The 11,968-nt window shown below is 29.8% G+C and overlaps 1 protein-coding gene across 1 annotated transcript; it reads right to left on the minus strand.

Annotated features, from left to right (window-relative positions):
• Positions 1 to 4,721: 4,721 nt before the first annotated feature.
• Positions 4,722 to 9,945, minus strand: LOC126552457 (uncharacterized). Its single transcript, XM_050207154.1, has 5 exons — positions 9,491 to 9,945; positions 6,104 to 6,347; positions 5,497 to 5,992; positions 5,175 to 5,414; positions 4,722 to 4,834 (listed from the first exon to the last, which is right to left on the minus strand). The coding sequence occupies exons 1-5, from the start codon at positions 9,943 to 9,945 to the stop codon at positions 4,722 to 4,724; spliced, it is 1,548 nt and encodes a 515-aa protein (XP_050063111.1).
• Between the last annotated feature and the right edge of the window lie 2,023 nt (positions 9,946 to 11,968).

Here is an 11,968-nt window from a genome sequence, read left to right on the forward strand (position 1 = left end):
TGAAGATAATTGTTAATTATACTTAATTCCAAAACATATATAGTACAAAATATTCCTCATTACTGTATTACATATTTACATATTATGTTTTTGTTACCTATTGAATAAAATTTTGCACCTAATAACATTTGATTTGTTTATTTTGATGACGAATTATTCATAGCCATTGCTAAATTTAGCTATTTAAATAAGTTTAATAACAATTCCCTGATAAGTCCTGACCACGTCCTGATACATGTTCTGTACTTCTGTATGAATGTAGAAAAATTTAAAAAAAAAAAAAATAAATAAGAATATGAGATAATAGAAATATAATAGGTACATAAAAGTTTGATGGGAGGAATCACCCTGTGGTAACAATGCCCTGCTTGTTTGATTTTTTATTTTTAATGTTTATTGTTATACTGAATTTACTTATTGAGAAGATCATGGCACCATTTTCTTTTGAGCCTCTCTTAAAAAATAAATTTAAATTTTTAAATTTTTGATATTAATATCTCAGTTCTTATACAAATAATTTAAAATTTTAAAATTTAAAACATTATTTTTTAATTTAATAATCATAATTTTTTTTTATACTTATAATTATAACAAATTTTTAAGAATGAACATTTGTATCATTAAATTGAAAAATGTATAAGATAATTTAATTTAACTTAAATAAGAAGTAATAAATAACATATTAATTTTGACATAATACAAGATTCTTTAATCCTTATTTTTAATTGAAACCAAAAAGAGGTTAATTACTGAATAATAATAATATTAAAAAAATGTCAATTAAAGATTCATAAACAATAGAAGCTGCTGAATACCTTTTAAAGCATTTTCAATTTTTCAATCTTTAATCTTTAAATATTTATTGGTTTAAAATAAAAAATTATATTTCTAGTTACATTTTAATATAAAAATTTGTAATATTTTGTTTAAAAATTAAAAAAAAGAAAAATGTTGATGCATTTTTTATTCAACTAAAATCTAATAAAATGTTTGTATTAAAATATGTAATATTTTTTAATTTAAAAATAAAAAAAAAAAATACAATTTTGAAGCTTTTTTATTCAAGTAAAATTTTTAGTTAAATTTTAATATTAAAATTTGTAATATTTTGTTTAAAAATCAAAAAAAAGAAAAATGTTGATGCATATTTTATTCAACTAAAGTCTAGTTAAATTTTAATATTAAAATTAATCATTACTTTAGTTAAACTTTTAAAAACTTTTAAAAAATTTTGAAATATCTGTATCCATTCTCACTAACCACTGCTTGCCAAGAACGATCAGCCAGATGCCCAGACATCGACAAGTTGAAGAACATCTACAACACAAAACAACTAATTATACCATCCACTTTTATTTAAATTAATTTATATTTATTTATTTTTTTGTTTTCTATAAATTTAAAATCCATTTGCTTTATTTATAGTAATATTCCTTACTTTTAATTAGTGATAGGTTGAAACGCATGCTTTTCACGCGTAACAATTTTTGACATAAAATAAAGTTGATTCGGTCCGTTTCCATTTCTTTCGCTTGACGGTTTATAAAAGACGACGATTTTCTTACAAAAGGCGCTGGCTTTTTTACTTTGTAGGTTCTCTCCGTATACAAATGTTTGATTTCTTTCTTCTGCATGATTCTAGCTTTTCTTGTCAATTTTTCAGTCTTTGTCGTTCAAATTTGTAACTATTGTAGTTGGTATCACCGGTGCAGGTTATACATCGGATTTTCGCATCGTCGTCTGATAAACTTACGTGATTTGTGTCACCATATGCATAATGGCATGGGTGGAATTTATTTGCATCACCATTACGAACTTTTAATGAACAATTTTTTATATTTTCTATAATTTTGTCATTCACGCCTTTTTGAAGTTTATGCTCGACAATTCTGACTGTAGTTTTTTTGACTACTGGTGTTTAAATGGAGTCTTTGTACAATGTGGCAGGTGTAGCCTTCGGGTAAAATGCATGACCGGACATGGCTTTTCTCGGGGTACATTAGACCCGACCACCAAATGATTTGGTATCCTTTGACAATTCTTTATATTCTCTATTATTTTGTCATTCACGCCTTTTCGAACTTTGGGCTCGAAGCTATTGCTCTCAAATCTTTGGTACAACGGTGTGATATCTTAAGGCTCTTTGATCACCGGTTTTAATGGGCGGCACAATATATTTTCAGTGTACTTAATTGGTTTTTTGCACATTTCAGTCAATGGGATATTTGATGTCCGGTCATGTATTTTACCGAAGGCTATACCTGCCACATTGTACAAAGACTCCATTTCAACACCAGTAGTCAAAAAAACTACAGTCAGAATTGTCGAGCCTAAACTTCAAAAAGGCGTGAATGACAAAATTATAGAAAATATAAAAAATTGTTCATTAAAAGTTCGTAATGGTGATGCAAATAAATTCCACCCATGCCATTATGCATATGGTGACACAAATCACCTGATCAAATCACCATCTAACGCCTTTGTAATGATAGAAGCTTTTTCAGGAAAAACTAGCATTTTATTTTCTAGAACATTAAATTGTTTCACAAGAATCCCAAATGCACATTCTACTATCCTTCTGGCTCTTGATAAACGATAATTAAAAATTCTTTTTTCATTTGTTAATTTTTTTCTTGGAAAAAGTCTCATAAAGTTGGTTTGTAAAGGATATGCTTCGTCTCCAACAAATACAAATGGAAGGTTTTCCTTTTTGACGGTTTGTTGAACGTAACTTAATTTTTCTCCCAAAAGGTTTATCAGAATTAACAATATGTTCATTAGCTTGTGTTACTATGTCATCTTCAGTATCTTAAAAAATGTAAAAATTCATTAAAATATTATAGTTTATAGTTTATTTAATTTTATAACCTAACCTGTAGTATTATGGGATGTTGCCTCTTGTAGTGAACCATCATGACTTCTACATTTGTACTTACTTCATAATCTGTTTTCTTCAGGTTTTTCTATTTTATCTTTAGTTTCAACTCTTTTCTTTTCTTCAGATATTTCTCTCAGTTTGTGATAGTCAGTTTTTACCTTTGCTTTTAAAGTTTTTTTCATTTTTTATTTAAATACTACGAAACTCTCAAGTATTTTAAGTATACTAAAATTTTAAACAAGAAATCAAAAAAAAAAGGTTGAAGTTAACTTTTATTACTTTAGACAACTATTCAAACACTTACTTTTATTATATTTGTTTATTATTTGATATATATAAATGTATTAATATGTTGTTTCAAGATATTCTTAGGTAGGTAATTAAAATTTATCACTCTAAACTATAAAATGTTTTATGATATGTTATTCAGTTCTGATTAATGACATAAACTGGGGCAAGTAACTATGTACATGATATTTAGTTTTATATATTTGTTTATTTTTGTTGCTCGGATAATTCCATCTGTTTTATATAATTCAAAACTATAATATGTTTATATAAATTTGAAAAAATATGAAAAAAAAAATAAAGTACATTTGAAAAATATGTTTTTACATTCAACATTGCACAAGAATAATTTAAGTACTTGTACAAGAATTTATGATTAACAATGTCAAAAAATTTTAATTTTTGAAAAAAAAAATATGTGTATTAAATATCTATAATATTCGTACATATGATTATATTATAATAATGCTTGCAGGTATACAATAATTTTTGTTTTTCCTTTTGGACTGTATATATAAAATAAATTTTGAGGATCTCCTCCCCGCGAACATGCTACTTACAATTTACCGTGTGAAAAGCATGGTTCTTCAAATAAAACTCCAGTACATTTTAATGATTGCCCTTGTGATTTACTTATTGTAAAAGCAAACGCAAATTCAATGGAAATTGTAATCTATCAAACTTAAATGGTAGATCCGTTGGCCTAATGGGTATTCTAGGAATATATACATTTATGCCTTTCCCATTTACAGTTAATACAGTTGTTCCCAGTACATTCTTATTTAATATTTTTATACATACACGTGTACCATTGCACAATATAGATGGTTGTAGATTTCTTAAAAGCATGACAGGAACTCCCATTTTCAAAATTAATTTATGAGGTGGCAAACCAGATATTTAAAAAGAATTTACAAACTCCATTGGATAATTAATAGCATTGTCTGGATCACTCATATTATCGATTGATTTATATTCTATATTTCTTCTTGCAGTGAATTTAATATATCTTCATTCAGTTTATTGAATTTTGTAATTTTTGGTGCAAGAATAGCCCTTTCACATAATCATTCCTGATTTACATGATTTTTTTGTATATCGGGAAATACTTTATTTATTAAAACATCAATTGTTTTTACAATATTACAAAAATTTAAGGGAAATGTAATGGATCCATCTGCCATACTAATTGGCCATTTTCCATCGCCAAGCTACAGCATTTGTTTAGAAAACATTTCCAATGCAGGATTAACAGTTAAAAATACTCTCATGTTTGTTTTTAAAGTAATTATTTTAATATTATTCCAAAGATATGAGTTTTTAAACATGCATCAACTTGATCCACTGGTGTTCCATGTGATATAATTGGTAACGTTTGACGAAAATCACCTGCTAATATTACTGGTACCTTACCCATATAATTATTATTTTTTTTTAATCTTGTAAAGTTTTATGTAAAGCTTCAGGTGCTTTTTATTTAGCATAGTACACTCATCCCAAATAATGACAACTTCAATGCCAACTTCTGAAGAAGTTACTGCTAAAGCAATATCTATCATGGAGAATTCAAATTGAGTTCACCGCAAGGACCGTGAATCATATTTTTCTTGACAACTTCAAATAATTCAGGATCAGTAATTTCATCTGGAATTTCAGCTGATATAATGCCTATCAATTTGATCCGGTGTTGTTTTAAGAACCAGCCATATCAATATATGTGCATGCGGCAGCCCTCTCTTTTACCATTCGATCGAGTACATCCAGCAACGCACCTCTCCAAATACTCGCAATTTAATAATCAAATCCATCAGCGCTTTCAATTTCTGTCGAAATACACGTGCTGTTATATCGTGGCGGTATGTTGGTGTCTAACCTTCAAACTGTGGATTGCATGTGAATGTTATGAAGAGGTCAGGGCGGCCGTATTTGCGAACGTACATTGCATCTTGTGTATATTGATGCACGTGACGCGGACTGCCAATATAAGTCGCTGGTAATATTTTTAAACGTCCAATATTATTGACATTGCCATCATTCACTATTGCATCTTGTAAGCGTATGTACTCTTCCGATTGATTGAATCTAAAGTAATTAAGACATTCTGATTCAATCTTCGCATACATGTCCACAGCATATTGATTGAATAATTTTCCAAACCACAAAATAAAGTTGTCTTCTTGTGGACGAACCATGAATTTGTATGAGTAATAGTTCATTGCACTAACTGTCTTGCCTGGTATGCCGCGACCTGTAATAAATACAATGATAGAAAATTTAAATGTCTGATTGTTTTAAAATTAATACATTTTCAATTTATATAAATATGTTACCGGTTCGTGGATCTATCATTGATATATTGAAATGATAGCCGTCGTCACCTTTCCAGTGCAATAATGGATACTGTAATGCATCATAGCTTTGATGAAGCTCTGATACACGCTGCAATTGCTCATTTCTTCGGTGTAGCACAATATCACGAGATAGAAACTGCTCTCCAACAATTACAATAGCCACTTCATCAATGGTTGGTGCATTGAAGCGTCTTGCATGCTCCCCAAAAGGCGTTTTGTCGGCTCTTATTACTATCCTATGATTATCGGATGGCATAAGATCAAGAGCGGTTTTGAACAATTGAACTAATCCATTGTGTTGATGGAAAAAAATTTGCAGGTCCAAAATAATTTGACGCCTTGCACTTGAAGCAATTGCACAACGCCGATTCAATTCATCATTGCTATTCCCAAAAAAATAGATTTGCACAAATTGAGATTCAGTGTCAGGGAATGGCAATAATGAACCAGCTCTATGATAAATCTGGCCTTGAATCTGTAATATATGAGAAATACAATTTGACATTGGATCAGAATTCGTGAAAATATCAAAATAATTGCTGGTCAGGTTGCATTTTTCGAAAGATAGTCCTTATAAAATAATTACCTTGAACTTCGGCATAAAACTGTCTCTTATAACTTTCGTCGCACCAAAAGAAGTAATTTGAAATAGCGTATTATATTCTTGAATGTAATGAAATGCAGCAAATTCCATGGCGTGTGCACGACGTGAAATTCGTGACGTTCGTCTTGATGCTGGATTTGTTGACGGACCTGCAGATATAGTTTGACGTGGGTTTCGTACTTGTTGAAACACAATTCGTTGTGATAGTGCCTCTTCACTTTCAGATCTAAATATCTTAATTATATTATATTTTATTTACACTACAATAAAATTATAATATTTTATAAGTTATACTGACATTTTTGGTAATTGGTGTATAAATAAGAAGTGCAGCACTGGACTTACATAATACAATTTTATATATTGTGAGTTCCAACTATCCAACTACCATATTGTAATTTTAATTATCGCCTCTGTAATTTCATCACCACCTCGTCATATTTTTCTAACCCGATAACTTTCTCAAATTTTTCGTCCGTAAGAACCTTCTCCTGGCAATTACGTCCCAAACAAAAAAAGAATGAGCGAAATCGGTCCAGGTGTTTCGAAGCTAACCCGTAACAAAGATTTCCACTTTGACTTTTATATATATATACTAGCTGGCTCCGTGCACTTCGTTGCCCGTTAAAAATGCCAATTCTATATAATATGATTCGAATTTTGATTAATTTGTTATTTAATATTCGGTTTAACGGTGTTCAAAACTTATATACTTTCATTGACCGTTTTGATTCTCAAAAATCTTGTGAAACCACCACTTTAATATGCGAATTTTGTAAAATGCTTTCTTATTGCACACTAAATTTGTGGTACGATTTTACGAATGTACCGTGTAAATTTTAAGCATCGATCTATCATTGTTCAGGCTCTACGTTTATTAGTCAGTGAGTTACTCAAGTCATAATATTATAGTCATTCTGCTTGCCGTTGCCGTGAGACTCTCTTATGATTATGCGAGCAGTATATTATCATGTAGGCAATCTACACATGGTGGATTGCGGACCCCGCGAGATGTGTACGTAAGCTTATAATTTCTAACACTTAAGTTTCAAAGTTATATCGTTTTTTTATTTTACTACGGTGGGTAAAATACAATAATGTGCCATCTCGTAATTTTTATATTGTTGCCTGTTGGTAAAACAATAAAACTTGGTATAACTTGTTATGTTAGTTTATTGCTGTGAATTTGAAATTTACTGTAGACATTGACTTATTTTGCTAATTCTTATTTTTGTTGTTTTGGTTTTAACAAAATATAACAACAGGTCTATAATTATTATATTCAATCATAATCAATAGTGACCTTAATATAGTTTATTTTCTTGCTGGACTGCAGTGACAGTTGTTGTTTTTTTACATCCAGATTCCGAAGTTTTCTGGTGGATTTTACTAAAATTGTACTACATAACTACATAAGCACCTTCTCTTGCGATCAATAGGAGCGAATCATCAGTGAAAAATGTTACAAAAATGGGGAAAATAAATAATAATAACAAAAAAATTGTTACCATGATTACCGAAAATAAAATAGTAATAATAATAATAATAGTAATAGTAGTCATCGGTATTTTTTATTTTTCATTGTATTTTTTTTTTAATTTTCCGTGCAATTTTCTTAACTTTTTCTTACATAAGAACCTTCTCCTGGAAATTACGACCCAAACAAAATAAGAATGAGCGAAATCGATCCAGCCGTTCTCAATTGATGAAATGTTATACATTTTTGTCTCTATTTTTATATATATAGAAGATAGAAGATAGATAGATTATCGTGAACTAAAAAAAAATTCACTCAACAAATTTCAAATTTCCAAACTAAAATAACTATAGAAACCATAGACTATATTGATTGTACATCGAGCTGATGTTTAGATGTCTACCATAGAGTAAATAAAGACAATGGTATCGAGTTCAAATCCCAGACATCAATGAATAGATTTTGCACTTTTTCTGCTTATTCGGTTGACTTTTTAAAAATTTTCTTTCGTAAAAAAAACCTTCTCCAGACAATAACAAATACTCCTAAAAAATAATTAGCGAAATCGGTTCAGCTGTTCTCAATTGATGAATTTTTATATATTTTTGTCTCCATTTTTATGTATAACGATTTTTAATTTCTTTTTTTACTATGACAACGATTTAAGTTTGTATGTCTATTTGCATGCATTTTTAAAAACATTTTAAATAAATGATTTATTTTATTTAAATGGTTGCCATTGACTACCAAAAATAATTTAGTTGACTATTTGCTGGATAGATGGCGCTTCTGTAATTTCATCACCACCTCGTCATATTTCTCTAACCCGATAACTTTCTCAAATTTTTCATCCGTAAAAACCTTCTCCTGGCAATTACGACCCAAACAAAAAAAGAATGAGCGAAATCGGTCCAGGCGTTGTTGAGTTATGCGCTTACAACACTTTTGCGATTCATTTTTATATTATAGATATAAAGATAACTAAACGAAAATTTACTTATTTAATAAATACAATATATTTTAATATTAAATACATGGAGTTTGTTTTACTTATATACATTTTATTTATAATTATAATATTAGTGGCGCTAATTACAATTTTAGCAGGCACACGATGGCACAGATTAGATAATACCTTTTTATTTAATTTTATTTGGCGCAAATTACCAAAATAAATTTTTAGATGTAGCGCAAATGATATATAATTTTTTTTTTGGGGTGGAGGGGGTTGTTTTTGGCGCAAATTACATACACCCGAAAAAATTATTTACCTATAAATTTTTGTTAATTGATAACTTACTTTTATTACGCCAATTTCATGATAACTATTCCAATATCAGATATTTATTAGACAAGATTGTCATAATTCATACTTAAATACACACTACCTATTACTCCAATTATTAATATCGTTATGTCATTAATTATGATTTGATATGATTAGTATACAGACATACAGTATAAAACGTATTTTATTATGTGTTCTATACAAACGTATAATACGTATTTTATACTTAATATTTTATTTTATTAGAACGAAATACAAATATTAATATTACTTTGTCACTCGTTATGATGTGTGGTCTTTGTTACAGACCTGATATCTACAGAGCGTCACTGAGTCAAAAAGAAATAATATATTTTTTTTTGACGTTTACGTAGTATTGATCGGTTATTCAATCGAATAGAGCGGGTTATGCATTGGATGGTGTAAGATTCAAAATTATTCATTACAATGTTATCTATGTTATATCATTATACGGTTGCTGTGGGCAACACTGCACACAGCTACGCAGTTAGTTCACGACGGCGATGTGATGAACATCTCCCATCCCGTTTTAATAATTAATAAATATTATACTATAACGTCTGGTATTCTTTTATTTATTTACTTGGCGCTGTGAACAGGGTAAATAGCGCGAGTTGCTTTTACGGGAACATTCCTTGATCCAGTCGATAAGCATGTATCAGGGGTATCGAATGTCCTCTCCAAATCAGTATTGAAAATCTTATCGCCTCTCACAATACCAACAACAGCATTTGTAGTTCCCGTTAAAATATTATTGTTGCCAGTACTTCTACCTCCTTTTAATATATCTCGCGACCTAGTAGATGCAGACTTTGGAACACGTACTTTCTCCGCGGCACTAGTCGACTTCATAAACCCAATAACAGATGTCTCCCACTCTTCTCTTCTCAAAGGTTGATATCCATTTCCAATCGCATTATCATGCAATTGCTTAACGACATGCTTCATTTCAGTGCTAATATCACTTGACGAGTAATCCATATCTTTCTCGCTCTGCGTGGTCGCTAAATATTTATCAGGGCGACCATATCCACACATAACCGGAAGAGTGAGTAACATTGACAAGAAACGAACCTACTCTCTTGAAGTAGGATCAAACTCTAAATACATAAATATTTCCGATAATTCACTAAAATTCCTCATACCACGAAACGACTCAAACATCTCTTTTCTTATATCGGATAGAATTTTACTATCCTTATACGCTAAATTAGGATTGTATGAAACTTTTAAATTCCTAGTTCTTATAAACATCTCTTTTGCAGTTTTGTTTAAGTTGTCACAATAATATATTGAGACGAATTCTGAAGAAAAGCATGCAAAATACTTTACTAAATTAGTCATATGTGATCGCAATAGTCCGTTTTTCATTTTTGGCCAAGGCAGAAGGAAACGAAAGTACTCTAATGAAAGCCAAAAAATTCACTTTACATTCCTTTTTTGCAAATTTCTCTGAGTTTTCACCTAACAATTGGAATCTAGCTTCAAAAGAGAGCAACGACGCTTCAATCAAGCTTTCTTGTAAACAACATTCAATCTGTGTCGTGATAATGTAGTTACTTCTCAGAATAGAGAAATTATATACCTCTTTCAACTTTCTCTCCTCTTTACATAACACAGTCGTGGGTGGTTGGGTTGTGCAGCCTGATGGGTGTTCCAATTCCCTCTGTTTTTTAAATAGGTGATCTATATATTGTTAACTCAACATAACTGCCCTCAAGACCGGCGGTGTGGAATACAAAGGCGAGTTCGCGGGACCCAAACCGGTTTTATAAAATGCCGTATTTGTTTTTGATTGTGTTGAACAATAATGCGGCTACACAGTTAATATTTATAAAAAATAAATAAATCGCAACTCGTAAATGTTATAAAATTTTACATGAGTGTAAAAGGATGTCATCGATTGAAACTATAATAGTCAAGAGTTAACATAATTTTACTTGCACTAACCAAAATGTTTAAAAAACATTTTATATAATTTGATATTTTTTTATAAATGCTAACCAAAAAAATAACATTTATAACAATAGTACATAAATTTAGATTTTATAAATAAGACTCGAGCCACATCTGACTATGACGTGATCAACATGCGGTTTGCGAGCAACAATTTGGACGTTCTCGCTATATATAATGTGATGTAAGTTAATATTATTTAGGTAAAGTATATAATATACTATTATGATATGATTATTATAATCAACTTATAGAAGCATACAAATAAGTGACGTTCTTTATCATTTATAATATTTTAGGAAATGTAGTTAGTGTATATCTATAGGTACTTATTATTTATAAATAATAGTAATTTGACATATATAGTATTGTGGAACTGCGTATCATATACGTTACATTTTAATGACTAAACAATGACGTTTTAAGAGTTACATTTTTAAGTACGATAGACCCAACTATACCTATCATAGTTCATTTAAAGTTAAAACGTTTCATTAGTAGGTAGTATTATTTGGTAATATTATAAGTTATAATTTATAGACTATAACTATAATCAACAATTATTGTTACAGACTGCAAAAGGAAAAAATAAAAGGGTTGTCATACAAATGTTTACCAATTACTTAATTTAATACTTATTTTTTAATCATAAGCAACATGTTTTAACATACCTACCAATATTAATACAATTATACTGTAAATCTTGTCTACAAATTGAAAGGAAAATATTGATTTTGCAAAAAAATCTCCCTAGACCTAATTGAAATACGAATGAAAACTATAATACCATGTATTACGTAATAAAACCAATATCAAATACTTAAATATTTAGGCCGCAATTAACGTAATTCACATCGCTCCGTGGCACTAACATAATTATCAACGACCTGACAAATCAATATTTGGCGCCGTTTGTGGTTCTTTATGTTAAAAAGGAACAAAAAAAAGACCCCTATGACCTCCCGCTGTTCTATACTCATCTGCTTTTAGATAGCAGCTGGACGTCGGCGCCATCGAACCCAATCACCTAGTGTCCAAATAATAAAAGGGAACAGTCGTGTATTATTCGCCATAACATTTTGTATAAATATTCAATAATACTGCG

Source organism: Aphis gossypii, chromosome X (genome assembly GCF_020184175.1).
Source record: "Aphis gossypii isolate Hap1 chromosome X, ASM2018417v2, whole genome shotgun sequence".
In the NCBI taxonomy this organism is placed as follows: Eukaryota; Metazoa; Arthropoda; class Insecta; order Hemiptera; family Aphididae; genus Aphis; species Aphis gossypii.

What these genes read in the sequence shown, in the direction of transcription:
- LOC126552457 (XM_050207154.1), bottom strand. Translation starts at nt 9,945, where the DNA reads ATGTGTGGATATGGTCGCCCTGATAAATATTTAGCGACCACGCAGAGC. An exon ending in TACCCTGTTCACAGCGCCAA is followed by an intron (nt 6,348 to 9,490) that starts GTAAATAAATAA and finishes TAAGATATTTAG; the next exon opens with ATCTGAAAGTGAAGAGGCAC. An exon ending in GTTTTATGCCGAAGTTCAAG is followed by an intron (nt 5,993 to 6,103) that starts GTAATTATTTTA and finishes CATATATTACAG; the next exon opens with ATTCAAGGCCAGATTTATCA.